The sequence below is a fragment of the Pinus tabuliformis genome, chromosome X (assembly GCF_031772625.1).
Source record: "Pinus tabuliformis cultivar Carrire ecotype Pingquan chromosome X, CPIR1, whole genome shotgun sequence".
In the NCBI taxonomy this organism is placed as follows: domain Eukaryota; kingdom Viridiplantae; phylum Streptophyta; class Pinopsida; order Pinales; family Pinaceae; genus Pinus; species Pinus tabuliformis.
Genome location: NC_142308.1, coordinates 1,127,909,887 through 1,127,928,898, shown reverse-complemented (window position 1 = coordinate 1,127,928,898; position 19,012 = coordinate 1,127,909,887). Strand labels below are relative to the sequence as shown.

The following is a 19,012-nucleotide window of genomic DNA, read 5'->3' as shown; positions in this document are numbered from 1 at the left end:
CCCCTAACACTTCCACGCTGGCCTGTTTTGGAGTGGCTAGGCCTGTGGCCTACCACAGACCTCTGCTGCACACTAACAACCTTTCGAAACAGTCTTACCTTACCTCTTGCTGTCCTCAAACAATTTGTAATTCTCCTTTCCAAACTCGGCCTCCCTGCAAGTGTGAACAGACCTCATTTAGAATAGCGTATGGTTGTGAATGATTGCGTCTAGGGTATTCTAGGACAACAACATTAGGCTTGCGTTTAGGCCTCTCCATACAGCGTTATCTTCCTCCTTTGCTCAGCCTAGGAGCTTACCTTCTCGGACCTAGAACTCGGCCTCCTATAGCAGAAATCCTTGGCCCTCCTTCCGGCGATTTGGTCACCTGAAATGGCCTGCGGCTAGGACATCATAGGCCTGCGTATGAGGCAGCGTGTAGCCCTCCTTCTTGACTGCCTCTAGGGCTTGTAGAGACCAGCGTATAGGGCAGCGTGTAGCCCTCCTTCTTGACTGCGTATAGGTCTCATGCTAGGGCTCCTTACCTTTTGCATTTAGGGCTTCCTCTCCTAGATTTCTCTTCCACTAAAACCCAAAACAAGTGGAGAGAAATCAAGAGTGAAGTGTGTGTGAAATGACTCTCAAGTCATCTCCTTTTATACTAAAACGTTGAGCACATGTGTGGGTTATTTGGTTGTTGGCCGACCTTGATGAATTGTCTTATAACACAAATAAATTCATAACTCCATGAATACTTATCGGAATCAGATGATCTTTAGATCAATCCTACACCTCTCGATGAGAGGAGTCCAAGAAAAATATCAACTGCCATAAATAAGATGACCCACATGGAGTTTGGCCCTAGTTGCCAATTTTAACAGCTGTACACTGCAGTAGCATTCTTTTCCATGCACAAGCCATACAATTTCAGATTTGCAAGGTGTACTTTATCTTCTATGGATTGCTAGAGTGTGCTTTAGTGTTGAGAGAGAGAAAGAGTGATTGGCTAAGTCATTTGACACGGGGGCATGAGACAAGCAAGACACACAAATTCGAGTGTCCGACACCCTGGAACACGATGCATATGACACATATATATATATATATATTAAAAATTAATGCTAAATAGATATTTCTTACACAAATTCTTATTCATGATACAAATTTAGACATAGATATAGATTCTACAATGTAAATTTAAAATTTGTAAGTTGTACAATGCAACATTAAGCATACAAATACAATTGTGACAAATTCATCAATGATCAAAATCAAAATGTATTACATAGGTAGTAGCAATGCCAATGGCAAATAGAAATAATAAATACAAAACAACTACAAGGTAGTAGGTAGATCATCAATCATCATCATCAAAATCCGCATCAATGTCATGGTCACCACTGCTCTCCTCTGCTGCATCCTCCTTTTTATCTAATGTAATATTTTCATTTGCTGGTATGGAGGATGACCCCTCAAGAGTATCACCATCATGAAAAATAACAGGCTCTAGCAATGGGTCATTAAGATCCAAGTTGGCCACTGCCAACTCAACACTACTGTTCAAACCCATATCATCAAGAAAGACATCCCACATCTTTGTCTTTCCCTTCAACCACTCATCCCTCTGCCTGTAAATAAGATGAAGGTTGCTGTGCACATGCACCATTGTCTCTGCCCTGGACTGCTCAAGCCTGCTCTTCTTGACACTATACAAATTCCCATATGTGCTCCAATTCCTCTCGCAACAAGAGGATGAAGTCACCTGAGATAGGAGCCTCATGGCTAACTGCTGTAGAGGAGGGTTTGTTGCCCCATGAGTTTCCCACCAAGAATAGGGCTTCTTATCCCCATGTCTCTAATCACATCAGAGCCTGCAAATCGCCCAATGCTAGTGGAAAACTCTGCAAAGGCATCCTCCACCTCATCAAGGGATGCTCTATCATGAAATATCCGCCTAATGCATCCTTCCTTCCCTGTGAAATCTCACAATCCATGTGAGGAGGGAAATTGCGAGAAGGTCCACCATTCAACCATTCATGGCTGTAGTGTCTTGGGTTCAATGAGTGAGCCAAACAATGCAAAGGTGTGCAACTCTTGTCCCATCTGCTAACAAGAATATCTTGTATGGTGGTGAAGAAGGCCTCTAATGATGTTTCATACTCAGGGTAATGACTCTATAAAACAATGGTCCTCATGTACTCAATCTTGGAATCCCATCTCTCATAAACCTCACCCAGGATGGGTTGGCCTGTATCTACAAATTGCAACAAAGTAATGATAGGGTCCATGATCTTAATAGTGAGATCTACCCTCTCCCACCAAGCATCATCTAACACTGTGTCCTTCAATTTTTTTGAGGTTGCTTGATCTGTATTTCTTCAAAAAGACCAAAACTTTGAAATAACCATGGCCCCAAGAGTGGTCTTGACCTTCCTCAACCTCTTCAACATGATGAATGAAGAGGCAAATCATGTATCTGCAATCTTCAACAATGATAGATGGGTGTACTCCTTGTAGATTGTGAGGGAATTTGTATGATTTTGTACAAAGTTGCGGATATGCTGTGCATCCTCAATAACACTTCCAATCCAAGGCACATCAGAAGCAATAGTTTTAAGTGCTAAATTCAAGGAATGGACAATGCAAGGTGTCCAAAATACTTGTGGATATTTAGCTTCTACAATCATGCCAACAACCTTGCAAACAAGTGCATTGTCTATAATGATTTGCACACAAGAATCAACACCTACATCTTCAATAACTTTAACGAACAACTCACCAATATATTGTGCATCCTTGTATTGTTCAAGTGCCTCTAGTGATTTCAAGAAAACTGGTCCATTCAAGGAAGACACCATGAAGTTGATGAGTGGGTGGCGTGTTGGATTTGTCCAACCATTAGAAACAAAACTAATCCCAGATGTTGGCCATGCTGATTTAATAGGTTCAAGCATTTTGTCCACCTCTTTCTTTGCCTTAGTCAACAATGTGGTTCTAAGCTTCTCTAACCCAGGAGGCACATACCCTGATGGAAACCTCTTGAGTTAGAGCTTGGCATGTTTCAAGAAATAAAGGTGAGCGTGCAACATTAAATGATAGAAGTTCAGATAGAAAAAGAATGCAATGGTGATATCAAGCTCTTCCCTTCTCTCTTTTTGAAAAATATTGTCCATTGGACCAAGTGCCACTGCCTTTCTTTTTGCTACTTGACCTACACCCCCACCAAAACTCTCAAATGGAAATTTGCTTCTGCTTTTCTTCAAGAATGGAAGGGGATCATCTTTCTTGTTTTTTCTAGATGATGCAGCCACCCTCGCCACACCAACATTGGCCTCTTTTTCCATTTCTTTCCTCTTAGCTAAAGACACATTTGCACTTGCTCCAATTCCACAATCTGGGAAGCCCAACAAATGAGTTTTCACACAGTAATAAGTGCTCTTGAAATAATTGTTGCAATAGTTGCATTTTCAAGCAACATTGCCTCCTCCCTTCAACTTGCTGCCTGACACTTGATCTCTTGTGACATACTTCCACAAGGAATATTTGCTTTCTTGAGCTTGCTATATTTCTAAATTTATTCTGCCCTCAACATTTGAAGCTGCTGTTGCATCCCCACTTCCAACAGAGGGAACACTTGCAGACCTTGATGAAATTAGAGCGGGAGGGGCATCACCAATGGGGACATTCTTCCCCTTCCTTTGCCCCTTCCCTGCTGCCTTTGATTGGACCATGAAATCTGTAAAAAAATAAAGAAAAAATGCACAAACTTGTAAAAAAAATGGACATGCAAACTGCTGTAGCAAAAATGCAAAAAAATAAGAAGCAAAATGCACTTACCTGTTGCTTGAATCACCTCCAAAATGCTCCCAAACCCTTTGCTAGTTGCTCCCACACACCCACAACAAGAGAGACACTCAAGAATGAGTGAGAAATGGGCCCAAATCGGGCTTTAAAAGCTGTGTGGCACGCTTTTCAGAGGGACACGTCCCAAATTCGAGATTTGCTGGCCCATTGAATTGGATTCATGTGCCCATCGAATACCACATGCCAGGGCATGCTAGAGTCGCGAAACGGACATGTGTCCTAGAGAATCATGTCCGATTTGTGGGATTCGGGACTCCACGGGGGGGGGGGGGGGGTTGCTGTAGCCGTACCTTTTACACAGGCCATACACTACTGTTTGATGTGGTTTTTTGACTGTGCAGCTGCTGGTTCAAGCAGGCTGTTGATGTCACCTTGTAAGCTTTTATCAAAGGAATGAAACATTGACTAAAAGCAGAAATCCCTGTGTATGTGTTTTATTTCTTCTGCTCTTTATTTTTCAACCATTGTGTAATTGAATGTTCACAAATTTAATTTTTGCTGTTAAACAAATTCTGTTTTGAGTTATTTCATTAGAGAACATTGGGGCAGCAGTCACCTAGAGGCTGGGGTCAGAAAAGTTTACAGAGGATTGGAGTCCTACCGCTGTTACTACTAAGCATTGATGGTCATGTGAAGCTATACCAGGGATGTTGCTGCCAACCAGGTCGAAATTTGCGGGTTCTTGTGGCCAACAAAAAATGTCAGCTTATGAATGTTCCCTTGCATGTTCTAATAAGTTAGTCTACATCCCAATGTTGTATATGATTTCTAACATCCTAGCAATGTTCTTTGAGCGATTTCCTCCCATTGGTGCTTGGTTGTAGAGTTAGTATCATCTGAAGAATTTATAGGTTTTGTTATTGACTTTAAACTTTCTTGTTTATTCCTTTTATTGATTGTGTTTTTGTATATGCTTCTCATGATGAATGTATTATCTAGTTTTTTTGAACTAGTTTGGTCTCTAGTGGACATTAATATAAATTTCAACATCGATTTCTAGCTAATATTAATGAGAGATCTGTATTTTATAAAACTTGAGGCGGCCTCCTGTGATGAAGTGTTGGGCATTAACTGCCTTTCAAGAGTCTGGTGCAACTATATATATAATATTTCATTGCAGCATGTACCACCCACCTTACTTAACGGTCATAATGGTTTCCACTAATAGATGCCCCCTTGCAGGAGTGCAGTGGCAACTTCTTTAAGGAATTCAATCATCATCTGTATTTTATTTGTATTATTTCACTGTTAGAATATATTTATCCTTTTAACTGTGTATTGAAAGATTCTCCTCAATACAAAACTATCTGCCCATTGTCTGATATCCAAGTTTTCCTTTATGTCATGTCTGTCAAATTCTATTTATTTTAAGTAGCTTAAATAGGTGTATGTTTTTGTATCTGTATGTTACTCTTCTAGCATATATTGATATATAAGTTTTGAAGAAATGTCATCACAGTTATCAGCTGGAGAAAAGTCCGTCATTTGAGCAATTTTTTTCTTGTTAACCTTTTGATTCAGTTATTAACTTATTTCTTTATAACGAATATTTTCAATTTAGTCATTTGCATCCAACAGGGATTCCTTTTGACAGTTTTTTTTTTCAGGTTTTAGCTTGTAGATATTGGTTTTTTTCTAATCAGGCATCATCATTGTTAAATTTATGATAACTGTATAGCAGCGATATAGCAGCGATGTGCACTAAGATTAGATAATTTATGTGCAGGGTGATGACAGTGAGCTTTCACAAGTACGGTGACATGTTTTTTCCTGGAACAGGTGATGTTAAGGCAAGTCCTTTTCCCTCTAACCATACACTAACCAATTGTGAGAAATTTCATGCCATCCAGAAGTATCTTGATTACATGCTCGGGATTGACAATTTTAGAACTCAGATTCATTATCTCCAACATGGAACATCATTAAGTTTCTTAGAGTTTGTTACTCTTTCATTAAGTTGTCAACTAGACATGTGTGGGATACTATTTGAAAATCTGTTTAGAATCTAATATTAAATTTATGGGAAGTTCCACTTTTTTTTTTGAAAATGTTGCATGTACTATTTATAGGATAACTAGATACAACATGAACCAGAAAATTTCTTTACATGAACATCGAGGTTAATGGAGAATTCCTGCCCTGGAAAGGAAAAAGAAAGCATATGAGCGTGTGCAGCAAACCTATGAGGTTTGCATATATTGCATATGGAGTCATGGCAAGAAGTCTGTTTCCTAATTTTCTACTATAAATAGGTCTTGGTGATCCATGGGAAGCGTGAAAGATGTATATTTCTAGCATTATAAATAGTTAACTCTCTTATTTTTTTCTCCTCACTGGATGCACAACCTCAGGATTTTGTTAAGGCCAGTTCAGAGTTTGTTTGTATTGGCTTGAGGAGTAGACATGAATTTTGGCCAAATTGATGGGTTGTAAAGGACATCATTGATGATGTTAAAGTCGCTGCCTCAGGATATTGTAATGAATCCAAGCCCAAACCTATGAGGTTTGCATATATTGCATATGGAGTCATGGCAAGAAGTCTGTTTCCTAATTTTCTACTATAAATAGGTCTTGGTGATCCATGGGAAGCGTGAAAGATGTATATTTCTAGCATTATAAATAGTTAACTCTCTTATTTTTTTCTCCTCACTGGATGCACAACCTCAGGATTTTGTTAAGGCCAGTTCAGAGTTTGTTTGTATTGGCTTGAGGAGTAGACATGAATTTTGGCCAAATTGATGGGTTGTAAAGGACATCATTGATGATGTTAAAGTCGCTGCCTCAGGATATTGTAATGAATCCAAGCCCAAGGGGTTAGCTGATCTGTTGGTCACCACTGTTGCTAAGCATTTGACTAGTTGCATGCCAATAGGTCCTCAATACCCTTGGGTGTTTTTCTCCAATGATAAGTGTCTAAATTCATCCCTGGGCATTTTTCTTCAATGTTGAGTGTCTAAATTCATCCCTGGCCCTTTTTCTCCCTTGTTGAGCAGCTCAATTCGTTCTTTGGGTGTTTCTTCCCATTGCTGAGCCACCAAATCCATCCACTAAACTTTTCGTTATTTCTGGTCGACTCAGATGCCAGTCAGTGTTATCTTATCATTAGAAAACTCATTAGAGAAAGTTGGAGAAATTTATCACTTAAGGAGCCATAATTAGATTTTGCTTGCATAAATCAAGAAATTAAAGAATGAGAAGATGCAATTGAAAATCAAGAAAAAAATGGTTGGAAAAGAAACATTGACATACTAGTTGAATCCTAAGTTGCACTGAAACGGAGATGGGAACAAATATGGATATCGGGATTGAAATGAATCTTTATCCTTCATATTCTAGGAAAGGGTTATTCGGGTCACTCCTATCCATTGACTTATCCTTCATTAGTGACTCCACACATACTGGGTCTCCTCCCATCGGTGAAAGTCCGTAAATAGAAGGGAGCCTTAGCTGAGGTGGCAGTGGGCTAAGAGTCCATTTGTTGCCGTTTGCCTAGTAGGCGCCCTTTAAGGATTCCCCTTAGGCCCCTGATGTCCTTAACAACAGACAAGAGGTCCGCTACTGGTTTGAGCGGTAACATTTTGGCACCGTTGCCGGGGACATGTGACGTGTGTTTTGTTCCTCGTATGACATATCGACATATCATTATTGGTGACTCCACTGGAAGAACGAAGCCCTAGTTCTTCATTGAACTTTAAATTTAATGCTTGTAGGGTGAAGCAAGCATCTATCAAGGCACTTTAATTCACCCTGGCGACTCCATTATAATCTTAACATGCAAAATCATAGAAAATGGAGATTTCTCTTGGTCCTATATTTGAAAAACTCAATAACCAAGAGATTCAAGAGCTGCAAAAGAAAGTGGTGGAATATGCAGAATCTTTTCAAAATATGTTGGAGAGCATGGATATGGAATTCATGCTCAGGTTTTATAGGTCGCAAGAAGTACAACTCGACATAGTAAGGTGTGCTTATGAAGAGGATCCTAGTCGTCTCCTTGACCTTGCTCACATAACTTGTGTTGTGAATATTCTGGATAACCTCATCAATAACAATGTGAAAGGGAATACCTCCTCTGAGGATGACGAAGAATTGGATCCCACGAGCCTCCAAGTCACGCAAGAAAGAATGGATGAATATAGTAGGTCATGCAGGGAGGTAGTAAGGGAATATAATTCTAATGAAGTTTTCTCCTGCTTATATGATGAAGAAGTGAAGCTTCATAAGATGAAATGTCTATATAAAGAGAACCCTACTAATGCTCTCCTCCTAGAAGCATACTACCAAAATCATGTAACAAATACCTTAGCCATTGTTCTTCAAGAGGAGAGAAGAAGAGAGGTCCCACTTGTCAACCAACCAAGATGAAGATGACCTTGAGGACCTCGGTGATGAGCAGGAAGATGAGTCCTCGTTGGGGCTGCAGGACGGGCAGGATGATTTTGAGAGCACATGTGTTGAGGACAATGAAGTTATGGAAAGTAAGGCCGAGACTGACCTTACCTTTCTCAAGGATATCACTCTTGATGACTCTCCTTTTGAAAACCTTGAGGAAGGTGATCCCGTGAGCTCCTTGGAGAATGACATTGGAGATTATTTCCGCATTGAAAAGGAGAAATGGGAGATGGTTGGGCCCCAATTTGATTGTGCTCCCATTTATGATACTGACAAGGAAGATGAAAGTGAGATTGGTTTTTCCTTTATCTCGGACATTACTTGCGATGACATATCCATCGATGCCTTTGGGAAGGAGAATTATTATTTTCCCTTCCATGAAGAAGGACAATTGGAAGTGATTGATTCTCCTTTTAACGAAAGCCCAATCTTTGATGCTTATAATGAGGAAAGAAATGAGGCTCCCACCTACCCACCTTATGACTATGCATTCAAATCACTTGAGCCTTTAGATTGTGTGGAGGGAAATCCCATTGAATATGATACTTCGCCCTCCCTTTTCCTTTCCCTCTTGTTCACCACCTTGAGTCTTCCTCAAGTAATTCCCTCACCTCTTTTGATATGACCTCGAGTGACCATGTCCCTTTTCCCCTTCCTGAATATGGTGTCGAGAAAGAGCCCTTTATTGAATATACTTTATCCCCTTTGACCTATCCTCAGGATTATGATCACTCTGTGACCTCCCATCTTCGATATGACCATTACATTGAGCGACCTATTTGTTGCACTCCTTCTTTCTCTCACCCTGAGTTCCCCTTTCATCACAATCGTGTGGCATCTTCAAAGCATGATATTGCAAGCAGTGATTGTGAGGAGTTCTTGAGAGTGATCATTCATTCCACCATTCTGTACCTTGAAGGAAAGCCCGAGACCTCTAGATTGACCAATTTTCTTTCTCCTAGGACTTCCCTTTACCTCGGATGGAGATCATATTTTCCTGCCTCCTACTCGCTTCATCTGCCATGTGAATATGTCCACATTCGATTTGGGGGTTGCTGTATGAGTAATCATACTGACATGCATATGTATATTGATGTGATAACATGTTGTTTGCACTGGCTTTATGATTACACTTAGCATTAACATTATCACATGCATGTTAGGGTAGGATGCATTGCATGTTGATTTTCGCATTAGAACTAATGGCATATGATATTTCTCATGGTAGACTAGCTGCACCTAGATTAAAATTTGCATATTTTTATTTTTATGTTGGTTTTATGGCCTAACATATTAGCATGTGTGATCATGAGACACTGCGAAAGCATGCTGCCCCGTGTTTTTCCATTTATTATATGTGCAGGTGATAGGTCTACGGTAACCAAGAGATTGCTAGAGTTGTCATGACCTCCCGTTCGAGCAGCTTCACCCACCTCTTCGAGAGATCACGTCCCAGTTTGAGCCAAATGTTACCCACCATTTTGTGGGTAATATCCCTAGGAGAAATTTTTTCTCCAAGATGGTCCTCAGTTGGTAGCCAACAACCCCTTGTAGCCACTAGCTAGCTCATTGTGCCATTTTCTCCGCCACCTGAGCCAACGATGTGGTCCCTCGCCCATCTGCCATGATTGCATGTTTGAAGGTGGGCCTCCCGAATCTAAATGTATGCCTTGTCATTTGGAAATTAAGTATTGTAGTTTGCTTATCATGGACTTGGGCATGGATTAATGGGGTGATTTGGCGGAAAGAATGGGCTAGGTCTATGCTTCTGTCCCCTAGCCCACTTTTAGGAATTAATCTTGGATTGTAGTCCCGTGAGATATCTTTTATTGACCATTTGGTTCCTAGGATGGTATTTAACGGGAAACTCTGATTTTGGTTGCGTGGACCCACTCCCTTATCTGCTTATATTGCCCTCTTTCCATCCATTATTGCCCCATCCATCATTTTGCCCGCATGGTTCACATCCCTCCATTGGGTCCACATAGGGTTAGCTTGCCCCTTCCTCTTGCCCACACCTTGGGTCATGGCCTGGAATGAAGCCTGGAGGTTGATGCAGCTAAAAAGAAAGTTAAAAGCATATATGGCCACATTCAACAGAAAATTACCACAAAATGCAAAAGATGGCCGGGACAAAAACATTTTAACATGTGGGCAAAAGCCAATGCATGAGCTCTATCCCATCATCATGGCCATCACCCTGGTTCCTACAAGTTCTATGGGCCTTCTTCATCATATAGGAACCCATGATTGTCCCAACCCTTGGTGGGCAATGAACCGCCCCACCTTAAAAGGGGGGAATTCACTATTATATCTTATACATCATGCTTTGACCCCTTGAGCCCCGAGTAGTTAATCAAAGAAAATCATAAAAAGGCAAAATGCATATAAATAAGGGTGGAAAAATCAAGTCCGGAGCACCTCATGTACTACGATTGCTTCCTCCTACACATTATAAACCCAAGTGTGGGCTTCCTTCTTATTGGCTACCGTTGTAGCCTAGCATGTGACCCAGGGCTGCCCCTTCTCATTCCCTGCTTCAGTCACCTATTTGTCACATGCCACCACCTTTTGACGGATGTACCTTGACTGTATTATCCCCTTTAGAGGTAGAAACCACCTAATAGGGTACTTGGTTAACCCCATTAGGAGTTTAGGAGACATTGGCACATCCTGAAGTCCATTATGGAAGGGAAGGCCATTATGAATTCCCCATTTGTGGTCCATGATTAGGTAAGCTCATTTACTCGATTTCTTCAATGACTTGTTGTACTGGAAGGCTAGAGGACACATTGGATCTTATGCAGGATTGCAGATGGTTTCCATTTGAGGTTTGGTCTCCCTATACGGGGTCTAGAGGGCTACATTGGCACATATAGGGTGAGCGTTGAGAGCCATGGGCCTCCACAGCAGCCAATTGCACTCCATGGATCCCCACAACCATTCAGAGATTGCTCGTGGTTCACTTATTGGACAAGGAGGATGCCCAACTGGCCCCAGATCTACACCATACACTTGGCAGATGATCCAAGACTTGTACGATGATGTGGCATCACCTACGCTATCATCCTAGCCCTTGCTGGCGACCCACATGCATCTCCGATTTGTTTGGAGACCCATGAGGACACTTGTGTGCCCCCACATGTTATTTGGAGCACCATAAGTTATTACAAGGAGCCAACCCCTTGTCCACTGCTTTGAGGGTCCTATTCTTCATTGTGGCACCCATGGACCTCATTATGCTACTTAGAGGGCCCTAGGACATGCATAGATTATTATTTGACCTCTTGAGAGGCTTACTTTTTCATTTATGAGCTAGTTTGGTGGGCTTGTCACCAACGATTGTATTATTAGCACATTATTTTATTTTTTGGGGCTTATGTAGGCCAAGGAGGCTAATTCAAACTCCTAAGTTGTGTATAAATAAGAGTGAGATGAGTTCATTTCTCATCATCACTTTGGTTTGGATCACTTATCTCTCTTGAGATTTTCGCACTTTTTCTAGAGGATGAATTGGAGCTTTTATGGATGAATTTTGATGTATGGTTATTGGTCTATCTTCTCTTGGAGCTTCTCTATTGTCATTTGTGAATGGTTGGATATACTCTACTGCATGTAAGTATGAAATTTTGATGTTATTCTTGTTACTCTGTCATATATGTTGGATTGGGATTTTCGTTGTTCTAGGGCTAATTGTTGCATGCAATTATTGCTTAATATTGTGGAATTGTCTCTATTATAACGTTCTCTCCATGTATGGGCCATGTAGTGTGAGAGAAATCTCCTAGGGGTAAAATTTGACCTTGATAAGCCATTCCTCTTGTGCATTTGAAGTATAAAAGTTGCAAGATTGCTTTCACTTGACCTAGAGGGTTTGTGAAGTAATTTTGTGGCCTCCTTGACTGGGAATCAATAAATCTTACACATAATCAACATAGACTCTGTTCTCCCAAGGATCAAGGCACTGATCTACCAAGGGTGGTCACCAAAAATCATATTCCTTCACCTTCTCCCAAGTCTAGCCACTTTGGGGTGCCTAGGGCATCAATTTCCTTAAAAGCTAGCCACAAAAAAATTCGATCTCCTAGGGTCTCCTGCGCTGGCCTTTCCTCTAGGTCTCCTCCAAATTTGAAGACATTCCAACAGTGGAGTTGGGAGAAAAGCCAAGCCCTAACTTCGGGACCAAAACTTGCCCTGCCATCCCCAAGGCTAGCACTCCCCAGGGTCAAACCAACATCTTTGAGTACTAATATTTTCTTTGATCCTCTCTCCACCTTGTCTAGCGTAAGAATATCATTGGTTGCTACATTCCTTCCTCATACCCTAGACTGGGTCCACTTGGCCCTGTGTGGTCCAACTCCTTTGAAAGACCATAGGTGACTCCACACATATTGGGTCTCCTCCCATCGGTGAAAGTCTGTAAATAGAAGGAGGCCTTGGCTGACAGTGGGCTAAGATTCCCCTTAGGCCCCTTGCTAGTTTGAGCGGTAATATATCCAATTCCAGATCTGAAGTTTCTGATTGTTTGAAACGACATAAAAACATTTTCACGGCGTTTTGGATGAGGATCACACCCTTCTCCGTTTCGGAAACAGGGAACAACATTTCAGGCAAATTCTCCAGGCATTCTGGTAAGTTAAGTTGAATAAAAAACACTTGTAAAATTTAAGGTACAAATTGTAGATAGAGGAACCTTCAGAATACAATCAAAGATGAAAAAGTAATTGTCATTAATGATGGAATTTTTTTTTTTTTTTTTTGTTCTTTTGACCCACAGGGGAGTTTAACAATGAATCTTATCATTTATATAATACTTCATAACACGGCCATTTCCAATTGAGCTGCCCCTATGGGTGATGAAGATTTATCTATTAACAAAAATGTTGAGCGTTCTATTGCCAAGACAATATTGATCAATATTAACATAACTGGATTAGTGACTAAACTAGTCAACCTGTTGATTTTAGGTATGTTCTATGCAGAGAAATTTATTTCAATTTTCACAGTTAGCTCAATATCTTTTCCAGATTAGCAATCACATCAGCATTAAAGTAAACTGCAAGTAGAACATAAACATAAATCGCCGAAGACAAGCCAAGACAAGAGGACACAAGATGTGGCGCTAGCCAGGGACAAACCCCAATGTGGGGAACCCTTGATCAATTCTTCTTATATGTTCTTCAATAGTTCAGCAGAGAGAGAGAGAGATAGTACGTTTACAACAGAAGTCAACACTTTGACTTATCTAGATAAGAGCATAGATCATCTCTAAGAAGATGATACATGAGATCAGTTGAAGACATGCTACTTCAACTGATTCTCCAAAGTGACTCCTTCACCTATCGTTGTGCAACGTTTTGTCATCATGCTGCAGCTCACCGCGCTGCACCATGCTGCACCCATCATCACTATGCTGCATTTCATCATGCTTCATTAATCATGACTGTACCCATCACTGTATTGCATTATGTGCCATTGCTGCACCATGTTGCCATACTGACCTATGTGTTGGCTGTCCCTAGCATGCTTGTTGTCCCTAGCATGCTTGTTGTTGCATGCTAGCTGTTCCTTGCATGCTAGCTGTAACATTGCATGCTTGGTGTATTTGCTGCTAAGTACCATACAACTGTCCCAATGTTAGTTAGTTGTCCCTTGCATGCTGCTCTCCTTCGGAGACAGATGCTTTGGCAGTTCTCGGCAGTTCCCACAGTTCCCGGCAGTTTCGGCAGTTCCGGCAGTTCCGGCAGTTCCGGCAGTTCCGGCAGTTTCGGCAGTTCCGGTAATTCTGGTTGTTCCCGGCAGTTTCGGAAGTTTCGGCAATTCCCGGCAGTTCCGGCTTTTCCCGGCAGTTCCGGTAATTCTGGCTGTTCCCGACAGTTTTGGAAGTTTCGGCAATTCCGGCAATTCCCGGCAGTTCCGGCTATTCCCGGCAGTTCCAACAGTTCCCAGCAATTCTGGCAATTCCGGCTGTTCCCAGCAGTTCCGGCTGTTCTCGGTAGTTCCGGCAGTGTCGACAATTCCGGCAGTTCCGACTTTTCTCGGAAGTTCCGGCAATTCTCGGCAGTTCTGGCAATTCTGGCAGTTCCAGCAGTTCTGGCAATTCCGGTTGTTCCCGGCAGTTCCCGCAGTTCCGACAATTCCGGCTATTCTTGGCAGTTCTGACAATTCCGGCTTTTCTCAGCAGTTCCAGCAGTGTCGGCAATTCCGGCAGTTCCCGGCAATTCCGGCAATTTCAGCGGTTCCTGACAGTTCCGGCTTTTGCCCTTTGGATTAGGGCAGCGTTATCCCTTAGGATCTCTCCTCCTACTAAAACCCAAAGACAAGTAGAGAGGAAGAGATCCCAAGTGTGTTGAAATGACTTGAAGGCCACCTCTATTTATACTAAAACGTTGAGCACAAGTGGGGTTTATTTGGTTGCTGGCCGACCTTGACGAATTGTCCCATAACACAAATAAATTCATATCTCCATGAATACTTATTGGAATTGGATGATCTTTAGATCAATCCTACACCTCTCGATGAGAGGGATCCAAGAAAAATATCAGCTTCCATTAATAAAATGACCCACATGGAGTTTGGCCCTAGTTGCCAATTTTAACACTCCCTCTCAACTAGGGAGAACTCCATCCGCTGATCCATATGTCCGACTGTACTATCTTTGCCATCATTGCCCTGCACTGCTCTGCTCTGCTGAACCATGAAGAAGAAGAATTGATCCAGAATGTCTCATACCATTCTCGACTGACCCGAAGTCAGTTTTATCTGAAGAGAGTGTGTCACATCACTCTTACTGACCCGAAGTCAGTTTTATTGATCCCAGATCAATATCACAAGAGAGTGTCTCAAACCACTCATATTGATCCCAGATCAGTTTCATTGATCCCAGATCAATGGAGGTCATCCTAGCATAGGGAGTACGGTAGATACATCGATGCGTCCATCGATAGTACTACTATGGTCCCTAACCCCATTTCCGGGCTCATTGATCAGATGAGAGGTACTTCCCATGAGTCCCAGACTGCATGGGTAGGATGCCTCGACAGGAGAACTAATCATCCTGTCCACAGGAGAACGAATCATCCTGCCCCACAGTCGCCACGGGAGAACTAATCATACTATTTCACAGTTGCCACGGGAGAACTAATCATCCCGACCCACAAGAGAACTAATCATCCTGTTCCATAGTTGCCACGGGAGAACTAATCATCCCGGCCCACAGGAGAACTAATCATCCTGTTCCACAGTTGCCACGGGGTATCACAGGGGAAGGTTGAACCTGTCATCTTGTACATAGCGCACCACCAGGGGAGGGTGAGTCGCCCTGTGGTCGTATGTTGCTCCAGTAAGTACCCCAAGCCCCCAGAGCTCTGAGAGCTCAATGCATGCAACATGCATGACCCTTATAAGAAGGTCTCTCAACGACTCCAAGTCGTTTGGGAAAGTCACAGATTTGACCTTTCCCCAGGGCTTTGACAAGGGAAAGTCACAGATTTGACCTTTCCCCAGGGCTTTGACAAAATGTCTGCGACCTGTACATCAGTCTCAATGCGATGGAGCCTCCTCGCTCATCGACTTACCATATCCCAAATAAGGCAATATCTGATGTCTATCTGCTGGAGCAATCATCGAATATGGGATTCCTCAATAATTGAATCCCCCCTCTGGTTGTCACAGAGAATCACAGTGGTATTCATCATGTGTACAAACAACTCACTTAAGAGCTTCTGCAACCATGCAGCTTCACACGAGATCATACTTGTAGCTATGTATTTGGTCTCGGCGGTGCTTATAGCAACCGACTTCTGCTTCCTGCTCATCCATGATATTGAAGCTGAATCCAAAGAGAACCAGCACTGAGAAGTGCTCTAATGATCCTCCACACTACCTGCCCAGTCAGCATTCGAATAATCATGCAGTTTCATATATCTGGCAGTGTATCTCAATCCATGAGGGATTGTGCCCCGAAGATATCTCAGAAGATTCTTGGCACCAATCCAGTGAGGCTCAACCAAATATGAGCTCACCATGCTAACTGCAAAACATATGTCCGGACAAAAGTTCACCAAGAACATCAACGCGAATGAGTTTATGAAACTCAGAGGCATTTCCCAAATCTGGTCCGACATCACTACCATATAACTTCTGAAAGTTAAGATCCTCGAGGTAGTCACGGGCTTGCAGTTTACCATTCCACATCCGGAATCCAACTCCCTCTTACTTCTGCAAGTGAGAGGGTCTGCACCTGTTTGAAATAGGTCGTCCTCAGAAGGTGCTAGTATGAGAGGTCTATCATCCACAACCTTCAAACAATGGTTTGGATCGGCTTCACTCTTAGTGAATCTCAGCTTCATCTGACAGCTATCAATCCTCTCATACTACGCCCGGGGAATTTTGCTTCAAGCCATAGAGGGCTTTCTTCCACCTGCATACGTGAGATTCCTGATCATGAATCTCAAACCCCTCGGGTTGTTCCAAACCTGTGGACCTGCTACATGAGGGGAATGGTCCCCTTGTAAGATTTTCCTTCGGTACATCTCAGACATGTACTTTCATGCTCTTTTTGAATTCAGGCATCCCTGTCACCATTTGATTCACAGACCTCTGATGCTATGTGTTAATGGACATGGTCCCCAGTGGACTTCTTGCAACTTGATACAACCCTAAACTCAAAAACATCTTTGAAAATTCTATTTTCAAACACGTACCTTTCCATCGATGAGTGCCACCCTGTAACCTTTGACTTCCATTGCCGAAATGGACACTAGGTTCTTCTTGCGATCAGGTACATAAAAGAGATTATGTAAATGAATCGAGTTACCCTCATTCAATTGAGGGGTAACATTCCCTACACCCTTTCTAGGATAGGTGGCATCGGCTCCAAGTATAATCCCACGATTGTTTCCATCTCTACCAAATTAGAGAGTGCACCCTTCTATCTGATGAAGTTCCTTGAAGCACTACAATCAATAAGCCAGATTCCCAAAGAATCTGGGGTTCCTTGCTTTCTTTGAAGAGTCGGCCATTTCCTTGATGACTTGCATTACCTGTCATTCCTTTGATCATTGAAGATGTCCATGGAATGATTGTTATCTTCATCAAGAGATGTGTCTCTTCCATTCGGACACTCCTTCGCATAATGGCCGAACTTATTGCAACCAAGGCATCTGCCTTTCCTTCCACCCTTAGATTCGGACTTCCCAATGAAGTGATCTTTAGGTAGGCCATCAGAAACTTCCGCTGCGCCATTCTGATAATATTCTCTGCTTCGACTTCACCCTCGGTGAATTTGAAGAGGGATGAGGAATCCACTGATCCTTTTGTCCTTTCCCAACTGTCTTCGGTGATTGCTCTTTCACTCTTGCTTGGGCATTGTCTTCACCTCACCTCTGATACCATGTTGATTTTAGGTATGTTCTATGCTTAGAGAAATTTATTTCAATTTTCACAGTTAGCTCAATATCTTTTCTAGATTAGCAATCACATCAGCATTAAAGTAAACCGCAGATAGAACATAAACATAAATCGCAGAAGACAAGCCAAGACAAGAGGACACAAGATGTGGCGCTAGCCAGGGACAAACCCCAATGTGGGGAAACCCTTGATCAATTCTTCTTATATGTTCTTCAATAGTTCAGCAGAGAGAGAGAGATAGTACGTTTACAACAGAAGTCAACACTTTGACTTATCTAGATAAGAGTATAGATCATCTCTAAGAAGATGATACATGAGATCAGTTGAAGACATGCTGCTTCAACTGATTCTCCAAGGTGACTCCTTCACCTATCGTTGTGCAGCATTTCGTCATCATGCTGCACATCACTGCGCTGCACCATGTTGCACCCATCATCACTATGCTGCATCTCATCACGCTTCATTAATCATGACTGTACCCATCACTGTATTGCATTATGTGCCATTGCTACAACATGTTGCCATACTGACCTATGTGTTGGTTGTATCTTGCTTGCTTGTTGTCCCTAGCTTGCTTGTTGTCCCTAGCATGCTTGTTGTCCCTAGCTTGCTTGCTATCCCTAGCATGCTTGTTGTCCTTAGCATGCTTGTTGTTGCATGCTAGCTGTAACATTGCATGCTTGGTGTGTTGTTGTATGCTAGCTGTAACATTGCATGATTGGTGTATTTGCTTCTAAGTACCATACAACTGTCCCAATGTTAGTTAGTTATCCCTTGCATGCTGCTCTCCTTCGAAGACAGATGCTCTGGCAGTTTCGGCAGTTCTCGGCAGTTCCGGCTGTTTCGGTAGTTCCGACAGTTCCGGCAATTCTGGCTATTCTCGACAGTTGTGGCAGTTCCGGCAATTCCCTGTAGTTCCGGCTTTTCCTGGTAGTTCCGACAGTTCTCGGCAATTCCGACAGTTTCGGCAATTCCGGTTGTTCCCGACAGTTCCGGCAATTCCGGTTGTTCCGGCTGTTCCCGGCAGTTCCGGCAATTCCGGCTATTTCGACAGTTCCGGCAATTCCGACAGTTTTGGCTTTTCTCGGCAGTTCCGGCTTTTCCCAGCAGCTCTGGCAGTTCCCGGCAGTTCAGGCAGTTCAAGCAGTTCCGGCTTGTCCCGGCAGTTCCGACAATTCACGACAGTTTTGGCAGTTTCGGCAGTTCCCCGCAGTTCCGGCAATTCCGGCAGTTCCGGCAATTCCGACTATTCTCGGCAGTTCCGACAATTCCGACTTTTCCCGGCAGTTCCGCAGTTCCCAGCAGTTTCAGCAGTTCCCGGTAGTTTCGGCTGTTCCCGACAATTCCGGCTTCTGCCCTCTGGATT

At 42.5% G+C, this 19,012-nt stretch overlaps 1 protein-coding gene across 1 annotated transcript in view; it reads left to right on the top strand.

Moving 5' to 3' along the window:
- The window catches only part of HDA9 (histone deacetylase 9), a 140,383-nt gene that overhangs the window by 53,901 nt on the left and 67,470 nt on the right, over positions 1–19,012 (top strand). Inside the window, exon 6 of the mRNA XM_089446849.1 lies at positions 5,570–5,633. Coding sequence (XP_089302975.1) covers positions 5,570–5,633 — 64 coding nt within the window. The remainder of the gene's footprint in view (positions 1–5,569; positions 5,634–19,012) is intronic.